This window comes from Pecten maximus, chromosome 7 (assembly GCF_902652985.1).
Source record: "Pecten maximus chromosome 7, xPecMax1.1, whole genome shotgun sequence".
Taxonomy (NCBI): domain Eukaryota; kingdom Metazoa; phylum Mollusca; class Bivalvia; order Pectinida; family Pectinidae; genus Pecten; species Pecten maximus.
Window position 1 is genome coordinate 4,151,335 of NC_047021.1, and position 17,175 is coordinate 4,168,509.

The window sequence follows — 17,175 nt, forward strand, 5'->3', positions numbered from 1 at the left end:
TTGATGAGAAAGTTAGTAATTTTAAATCAAAATACGAAAATAAATTGTCACTATATGGTACAAACAGAGGAGTTTGTGTCTTAGAGAGGTAATAGTCATTGTCACTCTACGATACAAACAGGGGAGTTTGTGTCTTAGAGAGGTAATAGTCATTGTCACTATACAGTACAAACAGGGGAGTTTGTGTCTTAGAGAGGTAATAGTCATTGTCACTATACAGTACAAACAGGGGAGTTTGTGTCTTAGAGAGGTAATAGTCATTGTCACTATACCATACAAACCGGGGAGTTTGTGTCTTAGAGAGGTAATAGTCATTGTCACTATACGATACAAACAGGGGAGTTTGTGTCTTAGAGAGGTAATAGTCATTGTCACTATACCATACAAACAGGGGAGTTTGTGTCTTAGAGAGGTAATAGTCATTGTCACTATACCATACAAACAGGGGAGTTTGTGTCTTAGAGAGGTAATAGTCATTGTCACTATACGGTACAAACAGGAGTTTGTGTCTTAGAGAGGTAATAGTCATTGTCACCATACGGTACAAACAGGAGTTTGTGTCTTAGAGAGGTAATAGTCATTGTCACTATACAAACAGAGTAGTTTGTGTCTTAGAGACGTAATAGTCATTGTCACTATACGGTACAAACAGGGGAGTTTGTGTCTTAGAGAGGTAATAGTCATTGTCACTATACGGTACAAACAGGGGAGTTTGTGTCTTAGAGAGGTAATAGTCATTGTCACTATACCATACAAACAGGGGAGTTTGTGTCTTAGAGAGGTAATAGTCATTGTCACTATACGGTACAAACAGGGGAGTTTGTGTCTTAGAGAGGTAATAGTCATTGTCACTATACCATACAAACAGGGGAGATTGTGTCTTAGAGAGGTAATAGTCATTGTCACTATACAATACAAACAGGGGAGTTTGTGTCTTAGAGAGGTAATAGTCATTGTCACTATACGATACAAACAGGGGAGTTTGTGTCTTAGAGAGGTAATAGTCATTGTCACCATACGGTACAAACAGGAGTTTGTGTCTTAGAGAGGCAATAGTCATTGTCACTATACAATACAAACAGAGGAGTTTTTGTCTTAGAGAGGTAATAGTCATTGTCATTATACGGTACAAACAGGGGAGTTTGTGTCTTAGAGAGGTAATAGTCATTGTCACTATACAATACAAACAGAGGAGTTTGTGTCTTAGAGAGGTAATAGTCATTGTCATTATACGGTACAAACAGAGGAGTTTGTGTCTTAGAGAGGTAATAGTCATTGTCACTATACGATACAAACAGAGGAGTTTGTCTCTTAGAGAGGTAATAGTCATTGTCACTATACGATACAAACAGAGGAGTTTGTGTCTTAGAGAGGTAATAGTCATTGTCACTATACGATACAAACAGAGGAGTTTGTGTCTTAGAGAGGTAATAGTCATTGTCACTATACGGTACAAACAGGGGAGTTAGTGTCTTAGAGAGGTAATAGTCATTGTCACTATACGGTACAAACAGGGGAGTTTGTGTCTTAGAGAGGTAATAGTCATTGTCACTATACGGTACAAACACAGGAGTCTGTGTCTTAGAGAGGTAATAGTCATTGTCACTATACGGTACAAACAGGGGAGTTTGTGTCTTAGAGAGGTAATAGTCATTGTCACTATACGATACAAACAGAGGAGTTTGGCTCTTAGAGAGGTAATAGTCATTGTCACTATATGGTACAAACAGAGGAGTTTGTGTCTTAGAGAGGTAATAGTCATTGTCACTATACGATACAAACAGGGGAGTTTGTGTCTTAGAGAGGTAATAGTCATTGTCACTATACGATACAAACAGGGGAGTTTGTGTCTTAGAGAGGTAATAGTCATTGTCACTATACGATACAAACAGGGGAGTTTGTGTCTTAGAGAGGTAATAGTCATTGTCACTATACGATACAAACAGGGGAGTTTGTGTCTTAGAGAGGTAATAGTCATTGTCACTATACGATACAAACAGGGGAGTTTGTGTCTTAGAGAGGTAATAGTCATGGTCACTATACCATACAAACAGAGGAGTTTGTGTCTTAGAGAGGTAATAGTCATTGTCACTATACAATACAAACAGAGGAGTTTGTGTCTTAGAGAGGTAATAGTCATTGTCACTATATGGTACAAACAGGGGAGTTTGTGTCTTAGAGAGGTAATAGTCATTGTCACTATACGATACAAACAGGGGAGTTTGTGTCTTAGAGAGGTAATAGTCATTGTCACTATACGATACAAACAGGGGAGTTTGTGTCTTAGAGAGGTAATAGTCATTGTCACTATACGATACAAACAGAGGAGTTTGTGTCTTAGAGAGGTAATAGTCATTGTCACTATACGGTACAAACAGAGGAGTTTTTGTCTTAGAGAGGTAATAGTCATTGTCACTATACGATACAAACAGGGGAGTTTGTGTCTTAGAGAGGTAATAGTCATTGTCACTATACGATACAAACAGAGGAGTTTGTGTCTTAGAGAGGTAATAGTCATTGTCACTATACGATACAAACAGGGGAGTTTGTGTCTTAGAGAGGTAATAGTCATTGTCACTAAACGATACAAACAGGGGAGTTTGTGTCTTAGAGAGGTAATAGTCATTGTCACTATACGGTACAAACAGGGGAGTTTGTGTCTTAGAGAGGTAATAGTTATTGTCACTATACGATACAAACAGGGGAGTTTGTGTCTTAGAGAGGTAATAGTCATTGTCACTATACAATACAAACAGGGGAGTTTGTGTCTTAGAGAGGTAATAGTCATTGTCACTATACAATACAAACAGAGGAGTTTGTGTCTTAGAGAGGTAATAGTCATTGTCACTATACCATACAAACAGGGGAGTTTGTGTCTTAGAGAGGTAATATTCATTGTCACTATACCATACAAACAGGAGTTTGTGTCTTAGAGAGGTAATATTCATTGTCACTATACAATACAAACAGGAGTTTGTGTCTTAGGGAGGTAATAGTCATTGTCACTATACGATACAAACAGAGGAGTTTGTGTCTTAGAGAGGTAATAGTCATTGTCACTATACGATACAAACAGGGGAGTTTGTGTCTTAGAGAGGTAATAGTCATTGTCACTTTACAATACAAACAGAGGAGTTTGTGTCTTAGAGAGGTAATAGTCATTGTCACTATACAATACAAACAGGGGAGTTTGTGTCTTAGAGAGGTAATAGTCATTGTCACTATACCATACAAACAGAGGAGTTTGTGTCTTAGAGAGGTAATAGTCATTGTCACTATACCATACAAACAGGGGAGTTTGTGTCTTAGAGAGGTAATAGTCATTGTCACTATACGGTACAAACAGAGGAGTTTGTGTCTTAGAGAGGTAATAGTCATTGTCACTATACGGTACAAACAGAGGAGTTTGTGTCTTAGAGAGGTAATAGTCATTGTCACTATACGGCACAAACAGGGGAGTTTGTGTCTTAGAGAGGTAATAGTCATTGTCACTATACCATACAAACAGGGGAGTTTGTGTCTTAGAGAGGTAATAGTCATTGTCACTATACGGTACAAACAGGGGAGTTTGTGTCTTAGAGAGGTAATAGTCATTGTCACTATACGGTACAAACAGGGGAGTTTGTGTCTTAGAGAGGTAATATTCATTGTCACTATACCATACAAACAGGAGTTTGTGTCTTAGAGAGGTAATATTCATTGTCACTATACAATACAAACAGGAGTTTGTGTCTTAGGGAGGTAATAGTCATTGTCACTATACGATACAAACAGAGGAGTTTTGTCTTAGAGAGGTAATAGTCATTGTCACTATACGGTACAAACAGAGGAGTTTGTGTCTTAGAGAGGTAATAGTCATTGTCACTATACGATACAAACAGGGGAGTTTGTGTCTTAGAGAGGTAATAGTCATTGTCACTATACAGTACAAACAGGGGAGTTTGTGTCTTAGAGAGGTAATAGTCATTGTCACTATACGGTACAAACAGGGGAGTTTGTGTCTTAGAGAGGTAATAGTCATTGTCACTATACCATACAAACAGGGGAGTTTGTGTCTTAGAGAGGTAATAGTCATTGTCACTATACAATACAAACAGGGGAGTTTGTGTCTTAGAGAGGTAATAGTCATTGTCACTATACGGTACAAACAGGGGAGTTTGTGTCTTAGAGAGGTAATAGTCATTGTCACTATACGGTACAAACAGGGGAGTTTGTGTCTTAGAGAGGTAATATTCATTGTCACTATACCATACAAACAGGAGTTTGTGTCTTAGAGAGGTAATATTCATTGTCACTATACAATACAAACAGGAGTTTGTGTCTTAGGGAGGTAATAGTCATTGTCACTATACGATACAAACAGAGGAGTTTTGTCTTAGAGAGGTAATAGTCATTGTCACTATACGGTACAAACAGAGGAGTTTGTGTCTTAGAGAGGTAATAGTCATTGTCACTATACGATACAAACAGGGGAGTTTGTGTCTTAGAGAGGTAATAGTCATTGTCACTATACAGTACAAACAGGGGAGTTTGTGTCTTAGAGAGGTAATAGTCATTGTCACTATACGGTACAAACAGGGGAGTTTGTGTCTTAGAGAGGTAATAGTCATTGTCACTATACCATACAAACAGGGGAGTTTGTGTCTTAGAGAGGTAATAGTCATTGTCACTATACAATACAAACAGGGGAGTTTGTGTCTTAGAGAGGTAATAGTCATTGTCACTATACCATACAAACAGAGGAGTTTGTGTCTTAGAGAGGTAATAGTCATTGTCACTATACGGTACAAATAGGAGTTTGTGTCTTAGAGAGGTAATAGTCATTGTCACTATACGATACAAACAGGGGAGTTTGTGTCTTAGAGAGGTAATAGTCATTGTCACTATACGGTACAAACAGGGGAGTTAGTGTCTTAGAGAGGTAATAGTCATTGTCACTATACAATACAAACAGAGGAGTTTGTGTCTTAGAGAGGTAATAGTCATTGTCACTATACCATACAAACAGAGGAGTTTGTGTCTTAGAGAGGTAATAGTCATTGTCACTATACGATACAAACAGAGGAGTTTGTGTCTTAGAGAGGTAATAGTCATTGTCACTATACGATACAAACAGGAGTTTGTGTCTTAGAGAGGTAATAGTCATTGTCACTATACAATACAAACAGAGGAGTTTTTGTCTTAGAGAGGTAATAGTCATTGTCACTATACAGTACAAACAGGGGAGTTTGTGTCTTAGAGAGGTAATAGTCATTGTCACTATACGGTACAAACAGGAGTTTGTGTCTTAGAGAGGTAATAGTCATTGTCACTATACCATACAAACAGGGGAGTTTGTGTCTTAGAGAGGTAATAGTCATTGTCACTATACGGTACAAACAGGGGAGTTTGTGTCTTAGAGAGGTAATAGTCATTGTCACTATACGATACAAACAAGAGTTTGTGTCTTAGAGAGGTAATAGTCATTGTCACTATACGATACAAACAGGGGAGTTTGTGTCTTAGAGAGGTAATAGTCATTGTCACTATACGGTACAAACAGGGGAGTTAGTGTCTTAGAGAGGTAATAGTCATTGTCACTATACGATACAAACAGGAGTTTGTGTCTTAGAGAGGTAATAGTCATTGTCACTATACGATACAAACAGGAGTTTGTGTCTTAGAGAGGTAATAGTCATTGTCACTATACAATACAAACAGGGGAGTTTGTGTCTTAGAGAGGTAATAGTCATTGTCACTATACGGTACAAACAGGGGAGTTTGTGTCTTAGAGAGGTAATAGTCATTGTCACTATACAGTACAAACAGGGGAGTTTGTGTCTTAGAGAGGTAATAGTCATTGTCACTATACGATACAAACAAAGGAGTTTGTGTCTTAGAGAGGTAATAGTCATTGTCACTATACCATACAAACAGGGGAGTTTGTGTCTTAGAGAGGTAATAGTCATTGTCATTATACGGTACAAACAGGGGAGTTTGTGTCTTAGAGAGGTAATAGTCATTGTCACTATACAGTACAAACAGGAGTTTGTGTTGGTTATAGTCATTTTCATTATATGATTGAAAGGCGTTTTGTAAATCTTGTATCTTTCTAAATTTCTGAAGAATATAAAACATCAAAAGAAAGATTTAGAAGTTAACATGTAAATTTAGAAATATGCTGATTCTTACATATACAAGGTATATATACAGGATACAAGGTAAATGAGACGTCACAAATTGGTTTGTACATGACAGGCTGTTTATCATTCACGTTGCTGTAATGATTATTTCACCTCAGATTTACTAACAAATATGTACAGATTTCTAAAGGTTATTAATGTGGCACTCCTGATATCACATACAACTTATTATAGGAATGCTGGGGAATGCTATTACTTAGCCCTGCTGTCAGTCCATATCCTTATCTGTGTGAGTGTATGTGTTGGGGAATGCTATTACTTAGCCCTGCTGTCAGTCCATATCCTTATCTGTGTGAGTGTATGTGTTGGAGAATGCTATTACTTAGCCCTGCTGTCAGTCCATATCCTTATCTGTGTGAGTGTATGTGTTGGGGAATGCTATTACTTAGCCCTGCTGTCAGTCCATATCCTTATCTGTGTGAGTGTATGTGTTGGGGAATGCTATTACTTAGCCCTGCTGTCAGTCCATATCCTTATCTGTGTGAGTGTATGTGTTGGGGAATGCTATTACTTAGCCCTGCTGTCAGTCCATATCCTTATCTGTGTGAGTGTATGTGTTGGGGAATGCTATTACTTAGCCCTGCTGTCAGTCCATATCCTTATCTGTGTGAGTGTATGTGTTGGAGAATGCTATTACTTAGCCCTGCTGTCAGTCCATATCCTTATCTGTGTGAGTGTATGTGTTGGGGAATGCTATTACTTAGCCCTGCTGTCAGTCCATATCCTTATCTGTGTGAGTGTATGTGTTGGGGAATGCTATTACTTAGCCCTGCTGTCAGTCCATATCCTTATCTGTGTGAGTGTATGTGTTGGGGAATGCTATTACTTAGCCCTGCTGTCAGTCCATATCCTTATCTGTGTGAGTGTATGTGTTGGGGAATGCTATTACTTAGCCCTGCTGTCAGTCCATATCCTTATCTGTGTGAGTGTATGTGTTGGGGAATGCTATTACTTAGCCCTGCTGTCAGTCCATATCCTTATCTGTGTGAGTGTATGTGTTGGGGAATGCTATTACTTAGCCCTGCTGTCAGTCCATATCCTTATCTGTGTGAGTGTATGTGTTGGGGAATGCTATTACTTAGCCCTGCTGTCAGTCCATATCCTTATCTGTGTGAGTGTATGTGTTGGGGAATGCTATTACTTAGCCCTGCTGTCAGTCCATATCCTTATCTGTGTGAGTGTATGTGTTGGGGAATGCTATTACTTAGCCCTGCTGTCAGTCCATATCCTTATCTGTGTGAGTGTATGTGTTGGGGAATGCTATTACTTAGCCCTGCTGTCAGTCCATATCCTTATCTGTGTGAGTGTATGTGTTGGGGAATGCTATTACTTAGCCCTGCTGTCAGTCCATATCCTTATCTGTGTGAGTGTATGTGTTGGGGAATGCTATTACTTAGCCCTGCTGTCAGTCCATATCCTTATCTGTGTGAGTGTATGTGTTGGGGAATGCTATTACTTAGCCCTGCTGTCAGTCCATATCCTTATCTGTGTGAGTGTATGTGTTGGGGAATGCTATTACTTAGCCCTGCTGTCAGTCCATATCCTTATCTGTGTGAGTGTATGTGTTGGGGAATGCTATTACTTAGCCCTGCTGTCAGTCCATATCCTTATCTGTGTGAGTGTATGTGTTGGGGAATGCTATTACTTAGCCCTGCTGTCAGTCCATATCCTTATCTGTGTGAGTGTATGTGTTGGGGAATGCTATTACTTAGCCCTGCTGTCAGTCCATATCCTTATCTGTGTGAGTGTATGTGTTGGGGAATGCTATTACTTAGCCCTGCTGTCAGTCCATATCCTTATCTGTGTGAGTGTATGTGTTGGGGAATGCTATTACTTAGCCCTGCTGTCAGTCCATATCCTTATCTGTGTGAGTGTATGTGTTGGGGAATGCTATTACTTAGCCCTGCTGTCAGTCCATATCCTTATCTGTGTGAGTGTATGTGTTGGGGAATGCTATTACTTAGCCCTGCTGTCAGTCCATATCCTTATCTGTGTGAGTGTATGTGTTGGGGAATGCTATTACTTAGCCCTGCTCTCAGTCCATATCCTTATCTGTGTGAGTGTATGTGTTGGGGAATGCTATTACTTAGCCCTGCTGTCAGTCCATATCCTTATCTGTGTGAGTGTATGTGTTGGGGAATGCTATTACTTAGCCCTGCTCTCAGTCCATATCCTTATCTGTGTGAGTGTATGTGTTGGGGAATGCTATTACTTAGCCCTGCTCTCAGTCCATATCCTTATCTGTGTGACTTATGAGTGTATACATGTGTTGACTGCTGGGCTGATTATATAAGGATAACTGTCAATTAAATATTGAGTTTGTCATGTAGTGTTTAATGTACTGACCACAAAGAAATAGAAATAAACAATGTTATCCTGCAACTGGCATCCTCATTGTCGGATAGTACACCTACCACATATATTTTGGCTGTAATCGGCAGTGATGGAAAGCAGTTGTATTATAGAATCTTAGCATGTGCATCAATTCAACTGATCACCGATTTTCCATGTTTAAAAGGCCATATTTGGAACATTGTTGATACTGTTTCACTTAGAAATGCTTATTTTTGATGACTGTTGCATGATGAATAGAATACATGGTCAGTGTCTTAAAGTATTAGACTGTAGTTTTGGCTCAGGACAGAAAGACAAATCTGGCTCGCCAAGGTTCACCACTTTTCTCTTTCTTGACCCTTGCCAATATACAGCATACATTTTAAGACAATGACCATGTATTGTATATGTATAGGTCAATGGACATGTTTATATAATGGTGACATTGTTAAATGTACTGCCTCTGGATCGCGGTATTGAACAATAAAAATTCACATTTAGATCTATACTTAATGAAGTATAAATAATTTGTTATTTTTTCACAAAAGAAATCAGAAAATGACTGTGATGATGATAACATTCCACTGGTATACTGTATATGTAATTATAATGTATCTCATGATCTAATATTGTGATTTTTTTCTATCTTGCAGCACCCCCTCCACCTCCCCCTGCCAACCCTCCTTCTGCAGGGGTACCGGCCCCACCCCCTCCTCCACCTATGGGTGCCCCTGCCCCTCCACCCCCACCCCCAACTGCCCCGTCTGGAGACAAGCCGGCCCCTGCATCTGGACAGAGAGGGGCTCTCCTTAGTTCTATCAGCGGCTTCAAGAAGGGCGGACTGAAGAAGTGTGTCACGGTGGATAAAAGTGGTCCGAAGCTTTGACACTTTATCCGAGCTTATCTATTGTTAGTTCTACTGATGGAAATGCCTGTCTGGACCACGATGTTTCATGTTTCACTACTGTGGGCATGCCTCTGGTACAGTTTACAACCCCGTACTATTGTACTAGGCCTAGGTGCCATATCTGTACTATATATGATTTAAAAATTTCTGGCCCTTGTGTGTTTATTATGTGACTAAGTTATAACTCAACTACAACATCTTTTTTATTTGTAAACTATTGAAGATAAAATAACAGCTATGAATGATGATAATTATTTTGATTTCGACATTTTATTGACTTATTATGAATGGAATTGGGCACAACTTATTGGAAACCCTTCCCTTGATGATGATTATGTAGCAAGCATATTATTATGACATCACATAACTAATTGTTATGACATCACAACAGCTTACAATTGTCAATTAATCCTTATGTAATTTTTTATCACAAAAAACGCCATCTTGTCAAGATGAAATGCCTCACTATTTTAGCTTTTGCTTTATAATTTGTGATATTTTTAGTTAACCCAGGATACTCATTATAAGGGAAAAGTGTATGAATTGTGATACTGTAGAGTAGGAGACTTGTGTGTTGCTATTATATGTGGCTATTGTATATATAGTTTAAATGAATGTAGCTATTGATGTATCTATTGTTTATATATAGCTATTGATGTATCTATTGTTTATATATAGCTATTGATGTATCTATTGTTTATATATAGCTATTGATGTATCTATTGTTTATATATAGCTATTGATGTATCTTGTTTATATAGATATTTATGTATCTATTGTTTATATAGATATTGATGTATCTATTGTTTATTTAGATATTGATGTATCTATTGTTTATATAGCTATTGATGTATCTATTGTTTATATAGATATTGATGTATCTATTGTTTATTTAGATATTGATGTATCTATTGTTTATATAGCTATTGATGTATCTTTTCTTTATATAGATATTGATGTATCTATTGTTTATATAGATATTGATGTATCTATTGTTTATATCGATATTGATGTATCTATTGTTTATATAGCTATTGATGTATCTATTGTTTATATAGCTATTGATGTATCTATTGTTTATATAGATATTGATGTATCTATTGTTTATATATAGCTATTGATGTATCTATTGTTTATATAGATATTGATGTATCTATTGTTTATATAGATATTGATGTATCTATTGTTTATTTAGATATTGATGTATCTATTGTTTATATAGCTATTGATGTATCTATTGTTTATATAGATATTGATGTATCTATTGTTTATATAGATATTGATGTATCTATTGTTTATATAGATATTGATGTATCTATTGTTTATATAGATATTGATGTATCTATTGTTTATTTAGATATTGATGTATCTATTGTTTATATAGCTATTGATGTATCTATTGTTTATATAGATATTGATGTATCTATTGTTTATATAGATATTGATGTATCTATTGTTTATATAGATATTGATGTATCTATTGTTTATATAGATATTGTATGAGGAACTGTTGGTTAACCTGTATTGTATTTTGTATTTCTTAACTACATGTATCAAGTTATGTAATGTAAAATCTATGCTTTTTCCTTTTATTCATTTTTATTCTTGAAAAAATGAATATGTTACTCTGCAAAAATAAATGTATGTGAGTTTTTAAACTCAGTTAAAAATCAAGATTTCTATGTGAATACATTTTACAAGCAAATATAGCTATAATGATATGCTGCATTTTGTCTACCTCAGGTGAAATAATGAAATTGTGACAAATCACAACTTTTCATCAGTATGAGATCAATGGATATATATAATAGATTGAAAAACAAATATATACATATAATGATTAATGAAGACTTCACAGTTTGTCAATCTTTTTCTATATTTTAAACTGAACAATGTGAAAATTACATATTTTCTAATATAAGAAACAGGAACCTGTCCTTGAGAAGGTTAATATATATAAAATAACAAAAAACAAGACTCTACCGATAGGCCTTTCTGTCCTCTCAGGCTTCTTCAGAGACGGCAGAAAGGCCTATAGCTACAAAGTCTTGTATTTTGATATTTTATATATATATCTGGCTGAAATTCAAAAGATCTGTTTTAAGCTTGTCAAATATCAACTGCATGGACTTTTGTTACAGGGAGATTCTGGTTGTCAGTAATTTTGGATTTTGTAAGAGATCTCTATAGGAACAATACACTATACACAGGTTAATAAGTCTGACTTGGAAGTCAAACAGAAGTCCATACATAACTACAGGGTTCAGTCTAAGACTGGATGAACTTTGGTTTGTGGATGAACTTTGGTTTGTGGATGAACTTTGGTTTGTGGATGAACTTTGGTTTGTGGAGGAACTTTGGTTTGTGGAGGAACTTTGGTTTGTGGATGTGACTTACCCAACACTTAATGGGATATGGACAGATTTTGATAAATCTTAGCAACAGTTATACAATACAAAGAATTAGAAGTTATCTTAAAAGTGTGAAATCAGCTTATAATCTAATAGTAAAGGTACAAAATAACTAACTAGATCAGAAATGAGAGATATCTTCCCTTGTAGAACAACTGTATTTAGTCCAACATGCCTGAAGTTTATCAAGTTAGAAATTCACTTCCTCTATGTATGAGAGTAGATATAGTGTAGGGTTGGTACCACATATATAGTTTACCCTCATGGTGAAATGTTTGTGTGTATGATGGGTATATAGTTTACCCTCATGGTGAAATGTTTGTGTATGATTGGTATATAGTTTACCCTCATGGTGAAATGTTTGTGTATGATTGGTATATAGTTTACCCTCATGGTGAAATGTTTGTGTGTGTGATTGGTATATAGTTTACCCTCATGTTGAAATGTTTGTGTGTATGATGGGTATATAGTTTACCCTCATGGTGAAATGTTTGTGTGTATGGTGGGTATATAGTTTACCCTCATGGTGAAATGTTTGTGTGTCTGATTGGTATATAGTTTACCCTCATGGTGAAATGTTTGTGTATGATTGGTATATAGTTTACCCTCATGTTGAAATGTTTGTGTGTATGATGGGTATATAGTTTACCCTCATGGTGAAATGTTTGTGTGTATGATGGGTATATAGTTTACCCTCATGGTGAAATGTTTGTGTGTATGGTGGGTATATAGTTTACCCTCATGGTGAAATGTTTGTGTGTCTGATTGGTATATAGTTTACCCTCATGGTGAAATGTTTGTGTGTCTGATTGGTATATAGTTTACCCTCATGGTGAAATGTTTGTGTATGATTGGTATATAGTTTACCCTCATGGTGAAATGTTTGTGTGTATGGTGGGTATATAGTTTACCCTCATGGTGAAATGTTTGTGTGTCTGATTGGTATATAGTTTACCCTCATGGTGAAATGTTTGTGTGTGTGATTGGTATACAGTTTACCCTCATGGTGAAATGTTTGTGTGTATGATGGGTATATAGTTTACCCTCATGGTGAAATGTTTGTGTATGGTGGGTATATAGTTTACCCTCATGGTGAAATGTTAATGTATATGTACTGTATGGGTGGCAGTGTATCAGAATGTGTATTGATGTACATGATTTAATTCTATTGAGTTTTTATTATATCAATACTCCCATAGCATACTCTCCTACAATGTTAAATATTGTGTTGATAGGTTGTCTCCCTTGATCCTGACCATTGTACATGTACATTTTCTATTACAAGGTACCTTATATTTATAATTTCTCTAATAGGTATGGCTCAAAAACACAATTTCTCCTCTGTATTTAAGTGTTCCCTTTGACCTGTCGATGTACAAAAACAAATGCTTGGGAATACATGTATATTGTAAATTATTAACTAGATTAGCATTCAGCAGGTGCTTGTTACTTGTAATCAAAGGGAACGGTAGAAAACCTACTACTGTACCATAGACATACAACATTGGGTTACAATAATAGTATATATGTTATAACTTATTGAGTCATGGATGGGCTTATGATAGGACAAGGTGGTGATATATTTTGTTGGTAATTCTACTGAACAGTGATAGATAGGTGTAGGCTTATTACCAGGCATGGGCAGCTATTGCCAGGTAAGTCTACTGAACAGTGATAGATAGGTGTAGGCTTATTACCAGGTATGGGCAGCTATTGCCAGGTAAGTCTACTGAACAGTGATAGATAGGTGTAGGCTTATTACCAGGTATGGACAGCTATTGCCAGGTAATTCTACTGAACAGTGATAGATAGGTGTAGGCTTATTACCAGGCATGGGCAGCTATTGCCAGGTAAGTCTACTGAACAGTGATAGATAGGTGTAGGCTTATTACCAGGCATGGGCAGCTATTGCCAGGTAATTCTACTGAACAGTGATAGATAGGTGTAGGCTTATTACCAGACATGGGCAGCTATTGCCAGGTAATTCTACTGAACAGTGATAGATAGGTGTAGGCTTATTACCAGGCATGGGCAGCTATTGCCAGGTAATTCTACTGAACAGTGATAGATAGGTGTAGGCTTATTACCAGGCATGGGCAGCTATTGCCAGGTAATTCTACTGAACAGTGATAGATAGGTGTAGGCTTATTACCAGGCATGGGCAGCTATTGCCAGGTAATTCTACTGAACAGTGATAGATAGGTGTAGGCTTATTACCAGGCATGGGCAGCTATTGCCAGGTAATTCTACTGAACAGTGATAGATAGGTGTAGGCTTATTACCAGGTATGGGCAGCTATTGCCAGGTAATTCTACTGAACAGTGATAGATAGGTGTAGGCTTATTACCAGGCATGGGCAGCTATTGCCAGGTAATTCTACTGAACAGTGATAGATAGGTGTAGGCTTATTACCAGGTATGGGCAGCTATTGCCAGGTAATTCTACTGAACAGTGATAGATAGGTGTAGGCTTATTACCAGACATGGGCAGCTATTGCCAGGTAAATATGGTCCGTTATGTTTATACTATAGAGATGATATCTTATATGTTACCAATAGTGATATGGTATCTAATGTATCAATACTATAAAGCATTGATATCTAATATTTTAATACTAGAGGGATGATATCTAATATGTTAATACTAGAGGGATGATATATAATATGTTAATACTAGAGGGATGATATCTAATATGTTAATACTAGAGGGATGATATATAATATGTTAATACTATAGGGATGATATCTAATATGTTAATACTAGAGGTATAAATACTTTTAATTTTCAAAACTATATTGTACTATATCACTCATGACACCAGATTGTTTTTATGTCAAAATCAAGGATAATGTAGACCTGCAAATGTTGTTTTAAATTTCAACTGCTAATAGAAACGTACATTTGTAATTGTTACACATGGATTTGAGCTGATTTCTAAGAGGAATTTAACAGAGATAGACGGACTGAAGTTTAGATCTCGGAGATTACACATATTATTATTATCTAATGTGCCATTAAAACAGATTTTGTCCAGTTTGATGTCCAGTTTAATGTCCAGTTTAATTGTTGTAGTGGGGTTACACTCCTGTTGTCACAGTGGTCACATTGTGTATATTGTAAGTTTTGTCTAATGCTGTTAGTGCTGTTCAGTGTGGTATTATATTGAAATTACGTGTCCACTGTAGAAATATGACTGGCAGGTCTGATATATGCTTTAACTTTATGTATTGCTGAATAAAGATAGTGTATCACTGGAAATGGAGATAACTTTGATGTTTACATGTAGCTGTCAATATCAATTGTACAGTGTTTTACATTGTCATACTGAATATCAATTGTACAGTGTTTTACATTGTCATACTAAATATCAATTGTACAGTGTTTTACATTGTCATACTGGATATCAATTGTACAGTGTTTTACATTGTCATACTGGATATCAATTGTACAGTGTTTTACATTGTAACACTGGATATCAATTGTACAGTGTTTTACATTGTCATACTGGATATCAATTGTACAGTGTTTTACATTGTAATACTGGATATCAATTGTACAGTGTTTTACATTGTCGTACTAAATATCAATTGTACAGTGTTTTACATTGTCATACTGGATATCAATTGTACAGTGTTTTACATTGTCATACTGGATATCAATTGTACAGTGTTTTACATTGTAATACTGGATATCAATTGTACAGTGTTTTACATTGTCATACTGGATATCAATTGTACAGTGTTTTACATTGTCATACTGGATATCAATTGTACAGTGTTTTACATTGTCATACTGGATATCAATTGTACAGTGTTTTACATTGTCGTACTAAATATCAATTGTACAGTGTTTTACATTGTCGTACTAAATATCAATTGTACAGTGTTTTACATTGTCGTACTAAATATCAATTGTACAGTGTTTTACATTGTCGTACTGGATATCAATTGTACAGTGACATTGTCATACTGGATATCAATTGTACAGTGTTTTACATTGTCATACTGGATATCAATTGTACAGTGACATTGTCATACTGGATATCAATTGTACAGTGTTTTACATTGTCATACTAAATATCAATTGTACAGTGTTTTACATTGTCATACTGGATATCAATTGTACAGTGACATTGTCATACTGGATATCAATTGTACAGTGACATTGTCATACTGGATATCAATTTATGAATTTGGATTATAAAAAGAGGCATGTGCCTGATTATCATTCAGTAAAAGCTGGATTTTAAAATAAGAAATTCTATTGACAGTCCAGAATTCCAAAACACAGTGTAATGATTTATTGTTGACTCCAGTGTAATAATATATTGTTGACTCCAGTGTAATAATATATTGTTGACTCCAGTGTAATAATATATTGTTGACTCCAGTGTAATGATATATTGTTGACTCCAGTTTACTGATATTTTGTTGACTACAGTTTACTGATATTTTGTTGACTACATTGCAGTGATAATTGTAGTCTATCAATGGATTTTATGCTATTATTGGAGATATACCAAAATACATCAGCTTGTGACTAAGCCCAAAGGAAATACGATAAAATATCGTCTTGTTTTAATAAAAAATGTGAAAGAAAAATGCTGTTGTATTGTTCATTTTTAAACGACCATTACTATTCGTCTATTAGAACCCAGAGTAGAACCTGTGATATTTTCTTATAGGGCTCACACAACTAAATAATTTACTATATGCTATTACTAGTGACCACATCCTTTCATTCGCTCGTTTGAAGTTCAAATGATGTGAAATTTATATCAAATTAAAGTTTGAAGATTTTTCTTTTGGATAAATGCTGTTATTGTATAAGTTTAATGGCATATAAGAGCACAAGAGTACTCGAAAGACAGTAACCCTGATATTTACAGTGCACTGGGGAATTCCCGTCTTTTTAGGTGCTGTGAAACAGCAACCTAAAGCGGTCATCGCCAAACTTTGCTTGAACAAATTCATCCGGAACTCTCAGGAGAATCAAAATGTCGCTTATTTTACTGACAAATCCCGATGAGTTCAGGATGGGACCGGGGATAATTTTTCCCAAAAAACACACTAGAAAATCTTGTCTCCTTCCGCTAAGTATTTGTTTGCGATAAGAAATATGATTCACACTTTTTATATGTTTGAAGATATTTGTTGGATTTAAATGAATTACAGAAAAACAGCTTTAATCGTACATAATGACCTGCTTAATTTTATCCCTGAGTATTCCTAATTATTTTCTGTGCAAATTATACATTTGCTTCCTGTTTTTGCGAGGGGAAGTAACTCGTATACACTCTAGTTGATGCGACAATGGAAAGTCAACCGCCTGCCCCGTAACT

The 17,175-nt window shown here is 36.1% G+C and overlaps 1 protein-coding gene and 1 long non-coding RNA gene across 3 annotated transcripts in view; both read left to right on the forward strand.

The window, feature by feature from the left end:
- LOC117331385 (PX domain-containing protein kinase-like protein) overlaps nt 1-10,038 on the forward strand; it is a 47,510-nt gene extending 37,472 nt beyond the window's left edge. The window contains exon 13 of one of the 2 annotated variants that reach the window (XM_033890085.1): nt 9,170-10,038. In XM_033890085.1, the coding sequence (XP_033745976.1) occupies nt 9,170-9,402 (233 nt within the window). In that variant the 3' untranslated portion in view covers nt 9,403-10,038. The remainder of the gene's footprint in view (nt 1-9,169) is intronic. The other variant, XM_033890086.1, reaches the window with a different exon arrangement.
- Nucleotides 10,039-10,931: 893 nt separating this feature from the next.
- Nucleotides 10,932-16,435, forward strand: LOC117331386. The gene is made up of 2 exons (XR_004533520.1): nt 10,932-13,424; nt 13,620-16,435. It is a non-coding gene; the product is annotated as an uncharacterized LOC117331386 (long non-coding RNA).
- Nucleotides 16,436-17,175: the final 740 nt, after the last annotated feature.